Source organism: Ictidomys tridecemlineatus, chromosome 3 (assembly GCF_052094955.1).
Source record: "Ictidomys tridecemlineatus isolate mIctTri1 chromosome 3, mIctTri1.hap1, whole genome shotgun sequence".
Taxonomy (NCBI): Eukaryota; Metazoa; Chordata; class Mammalia; order Rodentia; family Sciuridae; genus Ictidomys; species Ictidomys tridecemlineatus.
In genome coordinates, this window is record NC_135479.1 from 164,379,005 (window position 1) to 164,403,256 (window position 24,252).

General features: G+C 34.9%; 1 protein-coding gene across 1 annotated transcript in view; it reads right to left on the reverse strand.

Moving 5' to 3' along the window:
- Zpld1 (zona pellucida like domain containing 1) overlaps positions 1 to 19,266 on the reverse strand; it is a 56,914-nt gene extending 37,648 nt beyond the window's left edge. Inside the window, exon 1 of the mRNA XM_078044310.1 lies at positions 19,020 to 19,266. Within this exon, the coding sequence (XP_077900436.1) occupies positions 19,020 to 19,038 (19 nt within the window). The 5' untranslated portion in view covers positions 19,039 to 19,266. The remainder of the gene's footprint in view (positions 1 to 19,019) is intronic.
- Positions 19,267 to 24,252: the final 4,986 nt, after the last annotated feature.

The window sequence follows — 24,252 nt, forward strand, 5'->3', positions numbered from 1 at the left end:
TAGAAAAAGAGTTATTTATGATGTGGATTTCACCATCCTTCACTCCAAGGTGCTGGAAGGACTGAGGCTGATCTCAATGTACTTTTGGATAAGGGTGTCATGCACAGAAATCAAAAAGAAAATAAAATTATAAAGTTTTACTCAAATAGCCATGTAGTCAAAGCTCACCGAAGGCTTCATGAATTATCAGAAATAATTAACAAAAACAAAAGCACAGATTTTGGTTATGATATTTTAATATTATTTTCATAATTCAGCTTCAGTTTGCTAAGGGTAAGAAAGTCTGACATTTGTACTAGAAAAACTAAGGTATAAATCATAATGTCTGAAACAGAAAAAAGGTATTACAAATAGGAAGAACTCAAACCAAACATCTGGCAGCACAGTGAGGCAGACTCACCAATTTAGAGACAGCTGGTCATTTGTAATATCAACATACTTAAGGTCAGAGGATTCCAACACTCAACCCACAGTTCTAAGAGAATTTTCAATCTTTTCATGACCAAGTAATATAAAAAAAATCTCTTAGCAAAGGAATTCAAGAAGACTCCAGCCTCTCAAAATTCAATGGTTTGGGTATAATTTTCTCAGGAAATACATGGGTGAATCAAAAGGGAGACCAGGAAAAAAGTATGGGTGAAGATGAGAATCTTCTAATAATGGCTCTTGATGAGCAATAAGGTCTGATGTGAATGTGTGAAAACATGGAACTCAGGAAAAAGTGATGGAAATTGGTTTTAAAGATGTTAATGTAGGTTGGACAAATAAATGAAAATTATCTTTAATCCTTAAAATACCAGTCAGTCTCATACTTGATAAGTTTTTCCTAGATGCCCTTTTATTGGCCTGATTAGTTAAAACACTTTCCAGAAGGGCAAAACTTGCTCTCACAGCATAGTTTGTGTGCTGGAAAAAAGTCTTTCAGGTTGGTAGTTTGGTCTATGCATAAAAACAAGAAGAAAATAAAATTGTAAAGGTTTATGCAAACAATTGAGTGCATCTTAAAAGCTTGGGTTTTAGGGTGAAAATGGTATTTTAGCTGTCATTAAAGATCTGCCCTGGATAATTAATCAAGTCTTTAGCAAAAGGAAGGAAATACACCTTGCTTCTGTGTCATCATTTTAGAATAGCAAGTTCATGGTGAACAAAGTCACGTTGGTGAGGATGTGGGAAAGGAAGGCAGGAGTTTACTCTCAAAAATAGACCGAAAAAAAATAATGTCAACAGGAGCTTCCTTCCTTCGGCATTATAACATACTTCTCAATCATAAGCATAATGACTTTGGGAAGAACAGACATAACTCTGGTTAGTTCTGAGCCCCTGGGACAGTCCATAAATAGGAGGCTCACACAAATGGCTGACCCACACCTGCGTTCTGTTGACCACATCTACACCATCATTGTCTAGCTCCTCAAGACACTGAAAATAAAATAAGACAGCCCTGACATTTTGGAGTTTCTGGAAGATTGCTAGGAAGACAGCAACTTGGTTCTAAATACTGCACCCACACATATCTAGCATCTACTCCATACCCTACCATTGCTCCTTATGATGGGTCCCAATTATCCCAGAAGATGCTGGAGTTTCTAGACTCTCATATTCCCTCTCCCTATCCCACTATGAATCAGCCTCCTTATATAGCTGGGTCTTATATTAGACAAAGGTGCCAAAAACATGCATTGGAGAAAAAAATAGCCTCTTCAACAAATGGTGCTGGGAAAACTGGAAATCCATATGCAACAAAATGAAATTAAACCTCTATCTCTCACCACGCACAAAACTCAACTCAAAGTAGATCAAGGACCTAGGAATAAAACCAGAGAATCTGCAACTAATAGGATTAAAAGTAGGCCCTAATCTACATCATGTGGGATTAGGCCCTAACTTCCTTAATAAGACTTCTTTGGCGCAAGAATTAAAATCAAGAATCAATAAATGGGATGGACTCAAACTAAAAAATTTCTTCTCAGCAAAAGAAATAATCTTTGAGGTGAATAGAGAGCCTACATTTTGGGAGCAAATCTTTACCCATCATACATCAGCTAAAGCACTAATCTCTAGGATATATAAAGAATTAAAAAAGCTAAACACTGAAAAAAAAAATCAACAAATGGGCCAAGGACCTGAAGAGACACTTCTCAGAAGATGATGTACAATCAGTCAACAAACATATGAAAAAATGTTCATCATCACTAGCAATTAGAGAAATGCAAGTCAAAACCACTCTAAGATTTTATCTCACTCCAGTCAGAATGGCAGCTATTAAGAACAAAAAGTGTTGGCAAGGATGTGGGGGAAAAGGTACACTCATACATTGCTGGTGGGACTGCAAACTAATGCAGCCAATATGGAAAAAAAGTATGGAGATTTTTTGGAAAATTGGGAATAAATGGAATTTTTAAAAGACATTCCCATCTCTTATTTGGGCAGGATCAATATTTTGATTCTATATAATGTTTGCAGTATTTGTGGCATTTTCAGTTAATACATTTAACTTGTATTCTACCTACAAGTTACAACAAAGTGATAAAAGTAATAAACTATTAACTTGAAAATTTCCCATGCTCAACCTTACATCCATCATTTTTTCGCTATATAGAAAACCCAAGTATGGACAAACAGCAGCAAACTTGGAGACACCACCTTACCAAAGTTACTTTTTTTTTTTCCTGAAATGAAAATAATTACTTAGGACCTTAGGACAATCTTGAGACTCTTTACACTCATCAAAGCATATTGTCCTGGTTACTCCTAGTCTTAGGTGCAGTTATAGACACACCTATTCCAATCTCAACCTGGCCAAAAAGCTTATTGATACATTGATTCCTGTGGTCTACTCTGGGGTGACCTAAGAAACTCATTTCCCCTCCCCCCCAGCACTGTGGCTCCAGCAATTATTAAAGAATCTCAGCTGAAGCATTTCCCATCTACTCCACTGTATCTAAGTGTAGCAACCAATACCCCTACTTGGGTGCAAACAATGGTGTTTACAATACTGCCTAACACAGCCAATATTATACAATATTAATAACATTCTTAGATAATAACCTTGAAGATATGTGTACATAGGGTTTTGTTTTTCTTACTTAGTATCTTCATAAATTTAAATTGATGAATATAGGGCATAAGAAGAGGATGGTATATAAATTGTTGAATTTTTAAAAATTCAGAAGTGTTGACTTAAAGAGACAACCATATCTTTTAAACTGTTACTGATAGGCACTGTGCTTTATATTTAGCAACATGAAGGAAGTCATATGCTAAGTGATTTGCTGTCAAATTTCCTTTTCCAAAGATAACTTCTTCCAAAATATGATTTTTAAATTTATTTATTTAGGATTGAATTTGGAGTCTGAAAAATAAGATTTTACTTCCAACTCTCACTCACTAAATTTTGTACACAGTTCTGTTATAAATACTGTTCTCTGTATTTTATTATAACCTTTTAACCTTCTTTTAATTGAGATTTATTGTATATCAGGCACAGTGCTATGTTTAATATTCAACTACTACACAGATTTTATTTTTGCTCACACTACTAATATGAAAGCTGAAGTTTAAAGGTTTTAATTGAGTTGCCGAGGGTCACAGACCTACTAAATGGCAGAGCAGAATTCAAAACTGAGCTTGACCTTTGGAATTATTACACTACTCTGTTTGACTTCATTGGAGTTTGTTAAATAAATAAAATGAATGCCATGCTAATTTTCAGAAAGTAAATTATATGAAAAGTGTAGGGTTTAAATATGCTTTGAACTAAATGATTCAGATGACTGTGGCAAAATATTTTTAATATCTACATAAGTGTCACGACTCTATCTCATTTAGATGATGAGTGCATAAAGAATATGCTTCTTTTCACAAACTGATTTTATGATAACACCAGTGATGTTTAAGGACTGACCAGAATGTTTTAAGGATTTCATACCTATTTTATAACCGTGAAACAGGTAATTTGTTCTCCTTATTCTGGGAGAAAGAAAACAAAGGTCCTGAAAAGTTAAAGAAATTTTCCAGGTCTAAGCAGCCAAATCATGTGAGAAGCAGGATTTATGGCCAGACAGGGCCAGAAAGCACCCCAACCATATGTGAAACTGCCTTCCAGAAAATGATGCATGCAGCACTGATCAAATGGAAATTTGATATTTACTTGATGAATTGATCAATGTAGATTTATTCTTGCATCCAGTTATTAACTAATTACTGAATGCTAGCTTGTGCCTGGCACTGTCAAAGGGGCAGAAGTGTAGCAATTAGAAAAGTTTTCATATGTGTAGAACTTACATTCCAGTAAAAGAAGTCAGAAAGTAGCAAACTCCATAAGTTAAATATAGAGTGTATTTGTGATAAATGCTATGAACAAAAATAAAACAAGAAAAATAATAGGATGCTCTGGGGTGGAAGGGAAGGAGTATTGAAATTTCACCTGGGATAGTCAGGGATCTATAATCAATTCATATAAATAAATCTTGGGAGAAAAATCTTCAGATATAAGCCACTAAATCTTCTGTCTTCAATTTGTACCTCATCTTTTTTTTTTCCCTCCTATTTAGGCACTTCCCAAATAAAAAGATTTTTTCAGTGCATAAATTGTTCTCTGGGAATAACTTAGACACTTTGGAAAGCTGCATTAACCTTTTTAAATGGATAAAGGTGGCTCTTAGTGCCTGAGAAAAGTAATTTATTAAATAGAACCCCTATGACCTGAAAGAAAAGTGAACATGTTCAAAAGTATCTTTATCTACTCAAGAAATAACTTTTGCTGAGACAAATAGACTCAACAATTTATCAAGGTTTCATGCTCCCTTAATAGTATTGCCTTCGTCTAGGACAATATATAGGATACTGTTACCAGTCCAGAGGAAAAATGCCAAATTCAAACCAAACATCATTCCTTTTCCATTTTTTCCTTTTTGTTAATTCATTGTAATTATACAAAATAGTGGGATTTGTTGTTACATACTCTACATGCACCCAGCAGAACAGTATGATTTGGCAAATTTCATTCCCCAGTCAGTACCTCTCCTTTTCCCTCCCTTCTCCTTTTCCTCCCCAGCCCCCAGTTCCCTTTCCCTACTCTAGTGGTATGTGTTCCTTAGCTTTTCTCTGTGGTGAAAAATACCTAACAAAATCAACTTATAGAGACTAGGTTTCAGCCCATGACCCACGGTCAGCTGGCTCCAAGGCAGAAGCATTAGGGCAGAAGGTTGTGGGAAAGTAAATCTGCTCAGTTCTTGGCAGCCAGGAAGCAAAGAGAGAAAGAAGGGACCAGAGACCAGATAGAGTCCAGCGGGCAGGCTCCCAGTGACCTACTTCCTAAACTAAACTAACGCTGATTTTATAAAAATTAGAAATGGGGGCTGGGGATGTGGCTCAAGCGGTTGTGCGCTCGCCTGGCATGTGAGCGGCCCGGGTTCGATCCTCAGCACCACATACAAAAACAAAAGATGTTGTGTCCGCTGAAAACTGGAAAATAAATATTGAAAATCTCTCTCTCTCTCTCTCTCTCTCTCTCTCTCTCTCTCTCTCTCTCTCTCTCTCTCTCTCTTAAAAAAAAAAATAGAAATGGGTTAACAAAAATACAAAACAGGTTCTTTGGCACTGGTGATGCACCAGTCCTCTCATTCCCTGGCTTCCTCTGCACCTGCACTCAACTACTCTGTATAGTCCTCCCTGCTGAAGGCATAGCCTCCTTTCCAGGGCTTCTGTATCAGCCATCCAAATCTACTCTGCAGGAAAGATCAGAAGCAATCCACTAAGCTTTAAATGACAGGAAGCTGTTTAAAACACTCCCAGGAAAAGGGAGAAGAAGAAATGTGTGCTTTCAATGGAGATCACTTTAAGTTAAAGAAATGAAGGCTTCAGAAGTGACCATCAGGGCCTAGGGAAAAAAGCACTGCCACTTTACAGGTAGGCAACTGTCTTGCTGAGTTAAGCATCATGGGGTTACACAGCCCTCCCTCTGGAGAAAAAAAGGACACATTGGTTCACTCTCCAAAATCTCTAGTTTTAAAGTACTGGAGACCATAACTCTTTAATAAAGAAACATGGTTTCCAATGGGGTGTCTAGACTAAAGCTCTATATTCTTTATTTCTAAGTTGCACTTGGATATTAGAGGCAACATATATATTAAAAGAAAAATGAAAATATAAAATCTTCATCTGAAATATCCATTATCATCTACATAAACATTCTTTAATTTAGAGTGTCCTTGTCTTGCTAAACAAAGAATAAAGCACCAGGTACCTTCAGAATAATGCCTTAAAGAAGGAAATATGTTTAGTCATCAAAAAGACATTCAGAAATTTTATGGCTCTGGAGATGCTGATGTATACCATAAGGAAATATGAATGCTAAAGGCTGCTCCTAAGGGAAGAGCCTACTGCAATTTTCTCTGACACAAAGTGAGTGCTCATTTATTTCCCTTTGCCTGCCTCCCTCATTTGTCTTTCTACAGTGGGTTTCCTCAAGTAATCTGATGATTAAATGATCTACAGTGTTTTGTTTAGAACATTTATTCTAGTACCTTAGTTTTGGGGAAGGAGGGGAACTGACAGATTGAACTAGTCACTTTAAAAGCTTTTTCTTAATAATTCACTAGGTTACATTTTAGGATACTCACACACTTTATTATTCTAAAGCAACTTCGAGGGTGTATTATAGTATATTGAATTCCTCCATTCTTCATGAAGTGTAATTAATAGAAAATTAATAATAAAGTGATAATTTAACTAGTTATCTAAATGTTCATTCCCCTCTAACTAGACAATTGACTATTAGTATGACTATTTGACAATGAAAATATTTCTTTCTTAATAGAGATGATTTACAATATATATCTATATCAGGGCACAGACCAGAAGTCAGTCAATCACAAGGGATAGCATGCTGATATATTATGGCTGGATATAACCCACTTCCCAATAATTAAAGTATATCTGTGGATACCAATAACAAATAATGAAAAAGTAACCCCATACCTTGGTCAACCCTTGCTTAATAGTATATGAGCCCTTTCCTAATAGTATTCCATTATTTGAGATTTCTGCATCAACTCATTCCTTATTCATTTATTCTAAATATTTTTATTGAGCCATTTCTAAGTGACAGACTTAGGATGCTGGAGGCCCAGTGCTGAGGAAAACATCCATGGTTCTTACCATTACAGTGTTTACAGATTAAAGAAGGATACAGTCGTTAAACCAACAATCACACACATAAAAATATATTTACAAATACATTTGGTAATGATATGGAAAAAAAGTAAAGGGGGCTTCAAGAAAGTGTAACAATATAACGTAATTTCTTTTGTTTTTCTTGGCAGTGCTCAGAATTGAAACCAGAGCCTTGCATAAGCTAAAGTAGTTCTCTACCACTGAGCTATATCCTCCCAGTCCTGTCATATAATTTAGATGAGAAGTATCAGAGAGAGATACTCTGAAAAGTTCCATAGTTGATAAGAATTGAAAGATTGGGGTTAGATGAAGACAGGAGAAGATCACTCTAGGTAGAGTTCACTGCATAACTATATAGGCCCCCAAATTTAAGAATGGTCAGTATTTTGTGAAACTTGAAAGAAGGTGCATGGTCCTAAGCAAGGAGGAGAGGGACATAAGATAGGTCTTAAGGTATAGGCAGAGATGCCCTGACACATTATTTTCCTAAATAGAATGAATGAGAAGCCGTTTAACACTTTAGGTTAGGGGCTAGGATTGTAATTCCAAAGGTGGAGTGAAATAAAGAAATTTAAAATATTACTTAGGACAGGAAACGAGAGAATTTTGTGTTGAATTTAAAGTGCCAAGTGAGCAAAAGAAAGGAATCAAGAATGGCTTTCAAGTCAGGTAAACAGAATGTTGATGGAAGTTCTTCCTCAAAGAAATGGGAGGAAGGATGAAGAAGGGACAAATGCATAGAAACCTATTTTTTCTAAACAGAAACAGAGATATCATAAAATATGAAACATATTAAGAGGCAGTACAGCAATCTTGTTTTAAGTTGTGAGCCTATGTTGGTTTTCACTTAGAGTCTTACATAAATAAAATATGTATTGACCAGAGAATGTTACTAATACATTCAGAGGGATAGCATCCTAAAGAGCAATTATGTTCTACAGCCATCCACACTGCCAAAATTATCCCTGAAATTTCTCAAATTGTACACCTTTGTCTAGAATTCATGAGTAATAATATTTTGAATGGGTTTCCTCCTGATCATTTCTGTTGTCCCTTAGCTGTCAACCTTTTGAGGGAAATGAGATCGGAGCCTATCTGAAAAGGAAAACATTATCTAATTCTGACTTGCAAAGAGTCTTATTTTAAACTCAAAGTACAGAAAACAGACATAAAGACCCATGATTTTTTACTGTTAGAGATAAAGGATAGTTTGGCCATGCAATATCTAAGCTTTAACAGCAAGTCTTAGAGGACTGAACACAGAGTATATAATAAAATCCACAGAAAATATGTCATAAATGTAGTGCTCTTTCCCATATGAAGAAGCAGCTTAAAGTAGAAAAGAAAAGCCAGAGTGGTTAGATTCATTCTTTCTGGTCCCCACTTGAGATAAAAAATAACCCAGATAGATAAGAAAAATCAGGAAGCAAAAGGGTCATATGCCTTGATTTTGGTCTGAAATCTGGTAGAAAGCATCTGTCAAAGAACCTGCGCCAACATGGGGGAATCAGAGTTGAGTGGCAATGTAGGACAGATATAGACAGAGAGAAGGCTTGAGAGTGTCCCCTGTTGTCTTCCCACTGACATGGAGACTACCTTCAGAAGCCCCCATAACCCCTCAAGAGAGATAGAGAGATAATAGAATATTGAGATGCTTTGTACCTTGTTGAGAAGCCAAGAGTTGTGGATAGCTGCAAGATGGAGGGTCCAAGGTCGGGGACAGCTGGGAATGTGCTAGAAGATCTAAGGACTGGCAGTACCAAATCACGTGTAATCACCAGTAGAGGTGTACATCCCTAGCAGGGGATGGGATAAATCACTGTACCTTCTCATTATAAGTCACGTCAGCCATAGTGGACATAATAATGGCATTGCGTGATACCCAAAGGCCAAACTGACGGGAAGCCGCCAATGAGGTCAGTTAGGACCACAAGATGGGAAATGAAATAAATACTTTCACCAATGCCAGGATAAGACAAATTAAAAAAAATAATTAGTGTATAAAATGATTGCTGCTACATGCAAGACACTATTCTACACATTTAGCAATATTACATTTTATTTATGTAATTTGAGTTTACTTAAAAAGAAATGATGAAAATTTCATTTAGGTATATACAAGATATAAACTAATTTTCTATACAAAATCTCATACAGAAACACACAGATTCTTATGAGATCTTCACAACTACTTTTTCCTTCCCAGAATGAGACCTCTATCTTTAGAAATGTGTTTTTCATGGTTTGGGTATGAAACACCCCCCAAATCTACTGTGTTAATGTAGGAGGTGAAATTATTAGATTATGGGAGTCAAAACCTACTAAGTAAATTAATCCATTTGATTGGTCAATAATTTGAATGGATTACTGGGTGGTAACTAGGCAGGTGGGGTGTGGCTGGAAGAAGTGGGTCACTAGGGAAATGACTTGGATATTGTATATTTTGTCCACTTCCCTTCCATACCCTTCCATTCCCTTCCCTTTCCTCCTGCCCCCTTTCTCTCTCTCTCCTTCTCAGTTGCTATGATCTGAGAAGCTTCCCTCTGCCATGCCCTTCCACCATGATGTTCTACCTCATCTCAGAATAATGGAGTCAACTAATTATGGGCTGAACCTATGCCACCACAAGCTCAGAATAAACTTTTCCTCCTCTAAGTTGTTCTGGCCAGATAATTTGGTCACAGTGACAGAAAGCTAACCCAGGGACCAACATTGTCTCTGTTTTACTCTCAGAAGCTGGAACCACTAGAGCCAACACAGCCTTGAGATATGAAGATTCCAGGCAAATATTACTTTTCTCATCTTTCTATTTTACTCCATCACTTCATTTTGGTCATGGTGGTGTACAAAGATTGCTACATGCAAGACACTGTTCTACACATTTAGCTTGTTTAATTTATCACGTCTTCGTGTAGTCCACAGAGTTATTCTGTGTGATGGCTGCGAAAAGAAATCTAACCATTCTGCCAGTCAAAACCTTTGACTAATAAAAGTTGCAGAATTCTTAGAAGATAAATACATTTCAGGTAAATTACCCCCAGAAATATGTATGCACAGAAGTATTTAATAAAAAACTAGAGAAACTCTTTGTTGTGCTAAAGAATATATGCAAATTGGTATTTTGGTTAGTTCAAATAAGACCTGTTTAAATAACAATAGTCTTTTTAAAATAAAATCTGACTTAAAATCTGTGACTGAATAAAAATTTTACACTATTTGTATAAAATAGAAATATTATTGAGATTGTATATAGTACTGAGATATTTATAATTGAGCAGATATAATTTTTTAATTTTCAAGCATTACCTAAACACTTGAGATGGTTTGTTATAACAAATAATTAAATGTCTTCAAAAATATTAAACTACCCCCTATAGAACTTAGTATACTGGATTTACTTTTCAGTACCTCAATTAAGTTCTTATGTATTTAAGATTTTAAAAGTTACTTAACAATAACTCTAAAATTCTAAAAAAAACCTCAGAATTTGAACTTTAAATCTAGAGAAGTAATTGGGCTTGGGGATTTATAACTTTAGTTGAATATTAATTCTTAAAAATTTTAGAATATATTTTCCAATAACCCAATGTGGTGCATCATAAATGCCTTACAGTAAACACAGAATAAGTGGCATTTTTTCCATCAGAAGCCATGTTCAATGTAAAATTCATTGATTATATATCAAGGAGTTACATGGGAACTAAAGTCAATGAAAGCAAAGACTATGCATACTTTTAATATTAAATACACTATCCTTCCTTTCCCCCTATGAAAACAGAGTTGAGTTTGTGAACACTAAATGCCAGTCTGATTTGACTTCACTAAATGCACAGAGGATTTGTTTCTGTCCTCAGAAAGATTTTATTCAAAAGGAAACAGCTTTATTAATTGCATTCACAATATTAAAACTTCTAGAAGTGAATATAGGAGATTATCCTTATGAAATAGGAGTACTGAAAGACTTCCTAGAAAAAAACTGCTTTACCATCAGAAACTGTGGCCTGGCCTCCCAACAACTTCCTTTTAGAGGCTAGTGGTTTTGTTTTTGTGTTGTCTATGTGTTTCATGTAATATGACACATGCCACATGCACTCAGTCACCTTTGAGTAGATATGACAATGGATTGTCTTAGCTCTGGTTCTCTTTCTGTCACCAATTGCCTGTGTGCTCTTGGGGAAGTGTTATGATGGGCCTTACCCTGTTACCTCATGTTAAAAATGAAGTTTTAGAGACTACAGGATGTCCAAGATGACGCCAGCTGTAAAGAGCCTGTGACAACTGCAGGAAAAATTAATGATAAATTCTCTAGGGACTTCTTTCAAAAAATCACCTTCTTTATTAGAAGTTAAACTTTTCTGCATCAAGGAAGCCTTTAGAGATGTTCTACTGCCTTCCTGCTCTATCCACAATTTTGCGGTAGCAAATGGTAGATCAGAGCACCCTCATATCCATTTCTCATTGTAAAAAATAAAATAATCAAGAGATCTCACAGTCTAATAATCTCAGTGGCACTAAAGAAAAGCAACATCCCTTCCACTTAGGGACAGTTTGGTCCTTCCTTCCACAGACAAAAATGGTAAAATTATGCAGAAAAAAAAATAAGTTGCTATTGGCGTTACAATTTTATTTATTTATCTGCATGACTACATTTTTGTTTCTAAAAGCCTTTAGGAAGCAATAATCATACAATAAAACAGGGTGCTGATAATTTACAATAATACCTTACTCTCTCTGAAATACATTTTCAACCCTGCTTTCATTAAAGTTCCTGATTTCTTTCAATATTTGTTGAACTGTTTCGGGGGATGTAATATTAACCTTCACGACATCACTCTTAGGAATACAGAGAAGCAAACAGAGCCACCTTTGTTTTTTAGGTGTGGGGATAGATGCCAAGTGGCCAAATGTTTTTCCCAAGTAGTTGCAGGATTGTTATAAATAATATAAAAGGAGATAACAAAAACAGCTCCTGAAATAATAATTTCTAATATTTTGATCCTATCTATGTGCTAACAATTATGACATCTACAGAATATGGTGCTTATGAACACAATGAAATCAGATACAAAAATATTTTAACCAGTTAGATCACAAGTGTTACTTAAGAAGCAATGTTGAAATCAGGAAGAGCTTAGAATTTTAATCCTTGACGTTAAACCCTTCAATTAGGACATTTTGTTACTATTTTTTTGGATTTTTAAAAATCATTCATAGATCACTGAAGATAGCCATTATATCAAATACTTACTTAAAAGTCAGTGATTAAAAGGTAAGAATTGCTCTTGACTTTTGAGTACAGCAGTATTTCTGATTTAAAATAATTCATCAAATTTAAAAAAGTGTACGTGTATAGGAAATAAGGGCAAATATTAAAGACTAGACTATTTCAACTCTTATATATTTGAAATTTATAATAAAAATTTTAAAAAAACAGGTGACCAACAGATAGCGTTTTCTAATTGTGATTTTTTTTAGCTCACTTTACCTTTCTTAAACTCTCTTGTCTATAAAAAAATGGGAACCTACATAATCTAAATAACTACTAAGTTTAACTAGATTACAGAACTTTGCAAAAGGGCATTTCATCTTTTAACTAGGTGGGTTCGGTAAAGATGAAGAAATCAGACTAGCTTAGAGGATCAAAGTCAATGGTGTCAAGGGATTGGAGAAACAGAGATCCAAAACAGAGGAGAGTTATTAGCTCTTAAGAAGGCAGTTTATGAGATTCTGAGTCTAGATGAGATGAACATAATTCTAACAAAATTATAGCCTTGTAATAGCCAGAGTTCAGAATATGAGACATAAGTCTAAAACATAACTTCCAGTCCTGTCTCATCAACCAAAAATACCCTCTGGGATCTGAAGCAGTAGGCAAGCATTGGAAAGGATACAGGCCCTAGTTAGCAAAGTAAGCCATCCAAGCAGTGAATCTCAGTCATAGATAAGATGACCTTGAGGGGAAATAGGAAGGAAGTGCATAGAGGGATATTACTATGGCCAAGACTGCAAGTAATGTTTCATTATAACTAATAAGTGGGGCCTTCTGCAAATTTGAACATAAATCCTTATAGGCATAGAGACCCTACCTGTTTTATCAAGAACAATGTAGAAACCAAGTCTTATCATGACAAAATTGTCTCTACCCCAAGACTTAAACTAAAGATGTTACCCAGCAATAGATAATTAATTTCCAAATGAATTGCAATGAGTGTTTAGTGTTTAGTCCTTTTATTGGACAGCTCCATGAAAAACATAATACATAAGTGGGGCTTAAAGAAAAGTAGGGAGTAGGTCTTTCAAAAACATAAAATGTTATCATTTTCTCCTGTATGTGACATTGGAAAATCAAAATAACTCTCTTCATTATAAACAAACCAAAGCAATAGGAGAAAAAGAACCCCTCTTTTGTTTCTCTTCAAAGTATCTGTACACCCCTGGAGAGAATTATGGATCCCCTTGGAGAATGTTCTACAGAACTGCTGATGAACATGGGTTTAGATCAGAACAATACTTCACAATAAATATTGTGCTAGAATATTCAGTTATCCAGTCAAAACAGCAATTTTAATGAAATAGAGTAGTATGTAATAGAAATAAGTAGAATGGAAAGAAAATATCAGAAATCACTATGGTGTACTATTTTCATGGAATGTGTATATACATGCTGCCCGTGGATATGTATAGATATTAGATCACAATGCCAAATATTTACAGTGAGTCACAGGCAAAAAGTTTGAAATCCACTATTTTAGAGCAAGACAGAATGTCTTGTAAAGATACTCATGGGCTGAACCTCCCCATCCATCAACAAGTTTTGATTGGCCTGAGAGAAAAAGCAGGGAAGAAGAAATTAGCATTCTAATACTGAACTGCCCTTGAGAACAATGTGGAGGGAATGTGCATTTCCCAGAATCTGGGTATGAACTCAAAGTTGGATTATAGATTCTGATTCATTATTTATGAATTGATGTCTTAGAAGGGTATTTGTTATACGTAGTATATAAATAGCAAGGAGGTAGTGGGAATACAGATAGGACACTTGTTTGTGAATTGAAAGAGAAAAAAAAGGAAGGTACTGAGAAGGAAATTTCTTTCTAGAGGAAATTTTTTTCACAAAGGAAAATCTTTGATGGCAGAAAAAAAGATGTAAAGGAAAATAGTCAAGAGACTAAAGAGGACAACTTAAAACAATAACAACAGTATTTTCTCTTTTGCTCACAGATACAATATTACAATTAAACCACTCTAATGTTTTCCATTCTGTTTCCAGACAGATGGGGGAAAAAAGAAAAAGAAAAAGTCTTACACAGAGCAGATAATTAATAACTATTTGTTGAGTCAATAAAGGATTAGGGTTGACATTTTGAGGGTTTTTTGTTTTATTTTGTTTTTTCCTTTTTTTTTCCCAGAGATATAATGGCAACACTACAACCACAGTCCCTCCTGTACCACTTTAACAACCCCCCATTTTGAAGGCAGCTATGTATGTGATCTGTAGCCAAAGAACAGAGGATGGTCTATAGGAAGACAAACTCCCAGCCTTTCTTTCATTATATCATACTGTGTTTCACATTAACCAACCACAGTGCTGGGCAGCACAAAATAAGACCTTTTTTAAAGTATACATGTGTGAACTCAGTATCTCTGTTCAAAAACTCCATTTTTAAATCTCTAGTTATCTCTCTGCTACTTGAGTGGAACTCATCCATCTTGTGATTTTATGTAAGAAATAGTCTAGCTCTCACTTGTTCAGTAACAGTATCAGAAAAAGCTTCCCTTTGAAAATTGTGTATGGTCAGAAAATACAAATTCATTTTAACTTTAAATGGAGATGAATTCTTTCTGTCTCTGTCTCTCTCTCTTTTCTGTGGTGCTAGAGACTGAACCCAGGGCCTCACACATGGTATGCTAGGTGAGAACTCAACCATTGAGTTAAATTCCCAGCCTCAAAATGTAACTTTTAACTGGAGAAAAATCTTCTTCAAAAATCATCAGGAAGCCAAATAAAAATAGTAGATTAATCTTCTATATCCATAGGACGGTACCTTGAGCTAAAATAACACAGTGGTCTCCACCCTGACTGCTCATTCTAATTACCTGAGGAGTTTTAAGAAACACAGATGCCCAAATCTCTTCCATAGTAGTTCTAATAAACTTGCAGAATTAAGAACTACTGAGTCAGAGGAACAAGATTTTGCTAGCTGAGATTTTATTACTAGTTGTCTGTTTTAAATTGGTAAGCACATTTCATGTTTTCCTACCATGACATCACAGAAGGAATTGAAAAACAAAACTCCAAAGGAATGACAGTGCTCCCTGATGCTAACTAACAAGGCAGCTTAGCCTCAGAAGGGGTTAGCCAGTCAGGCACATACAGCATGTATGAACTGCTGGAAATGAATTAAGTTTTATTTCTTGAATAGAGTTCTGATATAGAAAGTGAAAGCTATTGAATTAAAATTAGAGCATTCATAGAGGAAGAAGTAGGGAATCCTTCTTTCCTACTAGTGGACTTTATCCCCTGTGGCTTTTCACTGATCTAATGATAAGGATTTTGTGTTTCCTTGTACTTGTGACATATCACACCAAGGATGATGAACCCTGTATACAGACTATCTGATCATGCCATACCCCTGTTTGAAACCACCATCATTTCCAACACCTTTCAGGAGAAAGCCCCAACTGTATGACATGGCAGAAAAAAGAAAAATTCTTATTCATCCGCCAAATCTCAGGTTTCTATTCCCTTATACCCTCCTATCCACTAGAGACTTTGCATAGTTCCCCAAAGCAGGTTATTTTTCATAGCCAAGTCTTTGCTCACTTTGCTACCACAGCCTGGAAAGCAGCTCTTCCCAGCTCCCCTTCCCCATAGGACTGTCTCTCCATGCAGCCTCTCAAGAGTCTGCTCACACATTGCTCTTCTTTCAAGACATTTCTCCATCAAAACAACCCTTCTTGCTTGTAAAATTACAGCATTTCTAAAATTGTGCTCTGCTTAAGACAGAGTTTCTCACAGGTGGCATTATTGATATTTTGGACCAAATAATTCTTTGTTGTCGAATATTTAACAAAATCCTTGGCTTCTACCCACTACATGCCAGAAACATTCTCCCCTCCCCAAGTCATGACACTCTACGATATCTCCAGACGTTGCTGGTTGTCTGAGGGGAAGCTACACCTACACTTTGTTCTCCCCTAATAAATCTGTAGGATTCTTGAGAATAAAAGTATGTATTAATCTTTATAGTTAGGACCTAGCAAAATAGGAGATCCACTGTAGATCCTCAAGAAATATTTCTTAACACATGATTATCACATTACAAAAGGGATAGTGCCATACCATCAAAAGGTGGATGATTAAATGGATAGACAATTAGTTTGGAGTAAGAAAATCCTTTACTGTTGAGATATTCCATCACTAATAAAATTAAAATTTCCAAATCTATCTTAATACCAATAAATTTTAAATCATTTTAGATCACCCATTACTATAAATAATTTATATTGATTTTATGTGTTTCAATATGAAAGGAAATGAAGGCCGAGAGTAGTGGTGCATGCCTGTAATCCCAGCAGCTTGGTAGGCTGAGGTGGGAGGATCAGAAGTTCAAAGCCAGCCTCAGCAAAATTGAGGTGCTAAGCGACTCAGTGAGACCATATCTCTAAGTAAAATACAAAAATAGGGTTGGGGATGTGGCTCAGTGGTTGAGTGCCTCTGCATTCAATCCCCGGTAACAAAAAGTAATTTTTTAAAAAGAGAGGAAATGACATTTAGAGTCTGGATATTTATTTGAAATTTTATCTCTGTATGTAAAACTCATGAATTAAAAATTGCTTAAACTTAAGTGGCTATTTGGTTGAGATTTTTTTGATGTTCCACTAGTATTTTTATGCTTTATAAATGGTTTTGATCACTTTGTTCGCTTTTATAAAAATTGTTCAGCTCGTACTTTTTATACCCTGTAAATAATCTCAGTTTTTATAAGCTAAAAATATCAAATTTAAAGCCAGACACGGTGGCACATATATGTAATCCCAGCAGCTCAGGAGGCTGATGTAGGAGGACGCCAAGTTCAGTCAGCCTCAGCAACAGTGAGGTGCTAAGCAACTCAGTGAGATCCTGTCTCTAAATAAAATACAAAAATAGTGCTGAGGATGTGTCTCAGTGGTTGAGTACCCCTGAGTTTAATCCTGGGTACCAAAAAAAAGATCAGACTTAAATTGTATAATTTCTTGTCACCATTCACTCCATGAATATGATGGCACACATTTAGATTGAATTGATAAAGAAAGGAATTTTAGAAACCAGAAATATATTACCATACCTTAATTCTTATTCAAAATGAGTTTCTAGAGTTTCTGTGTCAGAATTCAAACCCACAAGCTCGAATACACATAATACACAAATACATATGAGGGGTGGAGAGGGTGCATGGGGGCACGAAAGATGATGGAATGAGATAGACATTATTACCATAGGTACATGTATGACTGCACATATGGTGTGATGCTACATCGTATACAACCAGAGAAATGAAAAGTTGTGCTGCAATTGTGTACAATGAATCATAATGCATTCTGCTGTCATAGATACCTAATTAAAATAAATAAATTTACTGAAAAACCAAATATGCATGATTTTTCTAATGTGTATATTCTATCAATGATTTAAAAATCTGTAAAAGATTAGTAATTTTTTAAACTTATGCAATTATTGTAACTAATTATACCCAAATCATGATAAATTGCATTTGAAATAAAATGTTAGTCATGAATTATTTCCAATTCCATAATATTTCTTATCTAAGAAAAAACAGTCTAATTAGAAAGTATAATTCATGTAATGTAAAGAAGATTTATACTCGGCAGTGTAATGAAGGTATGTTCAACCAAGAGATAGTGTAGCTCTATGAACTCTGGCTATTTCTCAGTTAATCACATTTGAGCAATTATCATACTTTAAATTCTAATATATGACAATAAGTGGTACTTATTCTGCCTTACTCTTTTGAACGATGTCATTTTTAGTTTAATGACTACAATGTTAGAGAAAGTTTCATGTTAGCTTCATTTTATAGAGAATCTTCATTTTACAAACAAAGCCATTGACATTTGCATTTGGCCCCAAGGGTCTTAACCAAATTAAAAATATTTGGTTTTGTATTTAACATCTGGATTTTTCACATATATAGCAAAATAAACTTTTTAAAATTGTCCTATTAATCTAATTTTAACTTTGCTGTTCTTGTGACTAAGCAGCTTTTTTTTCAAAGACATTTTGTTAACTTTTCAAGAAAAAAATTTCCATGAAGATCCATGTATATTTGTATATTTTGACATACTATTATATCATATATTCAGTTGTAGAAAATAAATAATTTAAACAAAGGAATAGTTAAGTGTGGTCTAGACGCTGAATTCTGCCCACTATCTATTTTTGTATGGCTCAGAAGCTAAAAATAGTTTCACCTTTTAAAAAATGTTTGAAAAAAAATAGCATTTCATTTAAAAAGTAAAAATTATATGAAATTCAAATTTCAGTGTCTATACACATATAGAATATATGGAATACAGCTCATTTGGGTATTTTTGAGCTACAGCGGCAGATTTGAGTAGTCATAACAGTTCCACAAAGAAATATTTACTATCTGGCCCTTTATGGAAAAGTTTGATGAACCTTGCTATAAATAATTAGTATATGACTATAAACACATGCAACATCTCTGGGGTATAAGGCATTTAATATATTTCTGAGTGGACTTCTTTCATCAAATACCATCTTTTTATTATTTTATTGTGCCTTGGTAAAGGTCACTGGTTATTAACAACAAAATACTTACCATGATGTTCACTCAGCATTTGGAAAGGTGTCCTTGAACTGGCAGAATTGAAGGGCTGCTTTTGTAAGGTGTTACTTTCTTACCGGATCATTGAAGTCTTGAGAATTTAGAAAATCTGTAACTTCTCACTTGAAATCAACTTAGACATCTAATAATAATCAACAATAACTCTGAATCTATAAAATTCAGCCTAATACTTCACCTTGTCATGTCTGGGAAAAGCCATTGTGTTTGTCTTCCAGCTATACTGCTTTGCAATGAAGACAAAGCAGAGCAAAACAGATTAAGTCTAATCTGTAATCTTGACCTACTTTACACTCTAATTTAAAGATAGAGGGGGGAAAGCACAGATTGGGTAAATTAACAAGAACAACAACAAAAAAATGAACGCCTTGCAAGCAAACATTACAAATGTGCTTATATGATACAAAGGGTTATCATTCTCTGCTAATGAACTTAATGCTACTCAAGCTACTGAAAAGATTGTAAAAGCATAAATCTTGTAATTTACTCTTTGTCTAGATGAATTATTTGGACTCATGGCTCAGCGGGTTAAAATTTACCATTAAAATATAATTCTCTAACAGAAAAATTCAGTTGTTTAATAGCTTTGAATCACTGTACGTCTTCTTAAAGAGTGGGTGAAAGCCTTAACTATCTTGGAAGAAATGCAAAATTTGTTGCAATGTCCACCCTGAACTTGTTCCCACATTATGTGGCTGTTAAGAATAATGATGTCTATATCTTATTTCAAGGACATTTCTGAAAATATCTTAAATGAAACTACATACAGCATATTTCTAGATTTTTCTATTTATGTAATTATTATAATAATAATAAAATCATTTTAGGACATTAAAAAATTTTAATTAGGAGCAATAGTTCAAATAAAGGTTCTGAAATGTGTCACAATGAGGTAAAGTTAGTGACTAAAAAAATAAAATAATAAAGAGATTTTCAATTATGTATTAAATATACTAGGTGTTCAAATTACATTCCACTTCTTTGTGGATTCTACTGTTTATTTAAACCAACAGTTTAGAACTGGCTTTTTTTTTTTTTTGACCCTTGAAATTGATCATAAGAAGCCAGTTTAAAGAAGCAAAACAAATAATGTCATAATCATGAGAACCAAAAAGATTATTATCTTGAATATAGGATCCTGAGAAGTAAGGTCTCCTCTTGAACACCAAAAAGCAACTAGTTTCACCAAAGGCAAAATAGAAGGAGGAATGGAAGGAGCCCTAGAGATCACATAAGAATTGGAAATCCTTAATTGGAAATCAGCACTTCCTCTGAGTCATGGTGACTTCTCCCAAATTATACTCCCAAATGATATTCTGTGTCAATTCTAACAATACAAGGTGAATCGTTAAAGTGATTTTCTTTTAATAGAAAACCAGGCCACAATTATTTTCAATTATCATATCATCTTTGTAATTAGAGATGATGCCACCCATATTCAGCCAGATTTTCTGGTGCAATGGAACCCTAATAAGAAATCTCCAATATAAATTGTCTGTTTGCTCCATTAATGGAACATCTCTGGGCTGTAGTTGACTGGCAGTGGAGAGTAAGTAGGATTTATTTTGGAAATACAACAGTATGGCAAATGCTGTATAATTTTCAACTAACCTCAAAATTAAAGCAGCTGCAGAATCAACTTCTCTGAATCTCATTAAGATATTCAGGATGAATTGCAGTTCACAAAGTAAAATTCGGTTTCTACCTTTCTGATCCAAAATTCAGGGAGATATTTTCATTTCCTTTTGCTATTTTTAGGAGGCTTCCCATCCCAAATCTTCACCTATTACTGGAACCACAACCACTTATAAGAGTTTTACTAAAGGTTGCCTTGTGTGATTTAAGAAAATATTATTAATTTAAAATGAGTGTTCCATGCTTACTAAAAAAGCAGCATTTTCAGTCACTTTAGGTGGCTTCAGAGCTGGGCACTTACCCAAGACCCTGGTTCTGTGGAGTCAGCTGTCCTCCATGTGCCTGGTTCACCGCAGTTGACCGTGTTCAAATGCCTGGCCTTACCAAACTTTTTCAGAAAAGATTCCAACCTTCAAATGAGAGAAGAGTTGCTTATTATGAAAAGTCTCTTTTTAAAAAGAAAGAAAGAAAAGAAAGAAAAAGCTGAATTTTAGACAAGCAAATGTTTCCACAGGTCTCAGAAGGTTTTGCAAGACTAATCATCACCAACATGAAACCTGAGCTCCTCTTTTACAGACCTTTGATTCCTTCCAACTATGTCTCTTCTATTTTCATTTCACTTTCATACTCCTTTTTTTCCCACCTCCTTTTGATCTTCTATTTTATACTGTACAGAAGTCTTGAGTGGTATGCGTGAAGTGAGCCACCGTCAGCCGTTGAGGGATAGCCTGCAGTTCTAGAAAAAAATCATAAAGCAAGAAATAAGGCCCCAGATTGGGCTGAGAGCAAATCTACATCGCTCTCAATGTCCTGTTGTGTTTTGTGAAAGACACCTGGCCCTTTCAATAGCACATTTCATGGAGTGATGAAAATGGGATATGGAATGTCATTGTGAAAACTGGTTTTATTGGGATAATGATGATTAAGAGGGCATCAATGCAAAAAAAATTAAAATTAAAAAAAAATTCAACAGGACCCAATTGTGAAGAGTAAGCTAGACACACTGACCCTGACCCTGCTGCATAATATCTGCTTTAATCTCTGCTTTTGTTTAGGGGTTTCTAAACAACTCCCACTCCTACCAGCCTTTGGAGCCTTGAACCCAGTTTAGAAGTCACCTAAGCATTCCTCTTGAATAGCTGATATGATTTCTCACTGGAAAAATAAAGAGGGAAGCTAGGATTCAGGTACCTTGGGAAACACTTTTCAAGATGTTTCAGCCTCAGCCAAGCTTTGTGCACTCTCATATTTAGGGATAACTGTACAGATTGAAGTTCATGGTGTTGGTTTATATTACTTCATCTGCTGTTCAGTAATAATGGCTACCCTGAAAAGGCACAGTGCTCCATCAGTAATACTACTGGCCTATATCTTTATAACACTTCATTTCATTCAATTGGCTCAGAGAACTTTAACAACATTTAAGTCTTCAGTTACCTCTGTGATAGAAGCAAGTTGCCCATAGCTATTGTGAACAAAGATTAAAACCCAAGTTCAGCCTCTTAAGATTTCTAGTCAATCCCCTGAACCAAACTCCCTAAATAGTAAGTGATTTTAAAGCTAATGTAACTACTAAAAAAATAATAGCCACAGGCTATCCACATTGCCTTCCATCTCTGCTTAGTGTTCTGAGAGAGTTTGGCACTTTATACACCAAACAAATCCAGGCTTCTGTTTTTCAGGCAAGTGTCAACTCCACAAACAAACAACACTTGTTCTATCCATTAGTAAATATAGGGCACAGGAATATATTGATTTTTCAAATACCAGTAATATAAACTTTTTTATATTTTTTAAGCTAATAACTCTGACTGAAAACATAGAAACAATCTAAGAAACCTCTTTCAAGTCTGCCTAATTATGTTGACAGGAACCTCAGCTCTTTCTGGTTCTCCAAAGACATGTGCCTGTTGTACTCTATAATGAAGCCTTCAAACTACATGTTTTCAACTGATGTTTTAGGTTCTACTTCGAATGCTTATCTTCCATGTCCTCTGCCATTTTAAAGCTTAAAACAAAAATGCAACAGGTTAAAGTAGCAATTAATAGAAAAAAAAATTTATAGAAAAAAATCAGTAGCTTCAGTCCTATGAGAAAACAAGCATTTCATAAATATTGAATACCACCACTACCCACATACTCTACAAGTTGGTTAGCAAAAAAAGACAGTAATTCCATTAGAGGCTTTCAGCAAGGAAAAGATAAAATAGTTTAGATAAAGTAGCTGACATTATTTATTGCTTTTTTCCTTTTAAAATGTGGCCAGCAACAATATCATACATTCCACAAAAATTTCAAGAGAAACTTTTACCAGTTATCTGTTAATTTTGAGCCCTCTATTAATGGGATTTCTTGTGGTTCAAGCTGTGTTTACTTGGCCAAGGGTTCGATTAGTTGCTCCTGCAGCATATGCTTATGTGAGCGAATAATTTTAGTCATATAAAATATTCATCAGTAGCTGATAGCCCCAGAAGTGAAAAGTTGAGCAGTTATCCTGTCCAGGAAAGGGCTTAATCATTCAATCAGAGGAAAGGTAGCCAATGCCCTTTAGTTCTTAAAGAAGGTTGAATTTAGACTAAGGAGGCACCCTGACTAGCAACTGTTTCCTCAAATTAGGTGGCTTATTCCTAACATCTTTCAGAAGTCATCTAACTAAACCCTCATGTGAATTACTCTAGCTAGAAAATGAAAGTTAAAAGCTCTTCTTTCACATGATACTATAATTAAGCATAGCTAATACATTAAAGCATTAAGATCTTGCTTATAGGAGATTTATATCCTTTATATCATTCAAAATAAGCATGTTTTCAACATTAGAAAAGCAGGTTAGATTTTGTCTTTAAAGCAGAGTTCACACACTAAACCATGTAATATTAAAAAAATAAAATTCTAAGGGCTGAGGTTGTGGCCCAGTGGTAGAGTTCTCACCTAGCATGCATGGGGCACTGGGTTTGATCCTCAACACCACATAAATAAAGATATGTGTCCACCTAAAACTAAAAAATAAATTAAAAAAAAATTCTATCTCTAAATCGCAAAGCTTGATGAAATTTTTAACATCTATCCAAATGTTTAGCTTTACTTTCAGAGTTCTTTTTTTGCTTTAAAATGGGTCCAAACTCAGATATAAAGAAAAAAAATATATGTACACATATATACATATATATACAGATATAGATATATAGATAAATATAGATAGATAGATATAGATATATAAGATATATACACACAGAGACTATAATATATTTAACATATATATACAAATTTGGATTGAAATAATAAGTTCATCCAGCAGCCAGAAAGTAATTTTGATCAAAATAGATCCAACCCTTACCACCTGCACAGACCAACTTACTACTTTTCATTTTCAGTTAGTATGTACCTATCTTATAGACATAGCCTAAGGACTTTCCTACATAGAGCTCAATTATAGGAGAGAGAGAGAGGTTTTTTCAGGTACTTAAAAAAATAAGTTGTAGCCCATGTACTCTCATTACACATAGATAAATTGGCTCTAGGTCTGAAGGGGATTTCAGGCCATGCAGAATTGTAGACAAATTATAAAAACAGACAG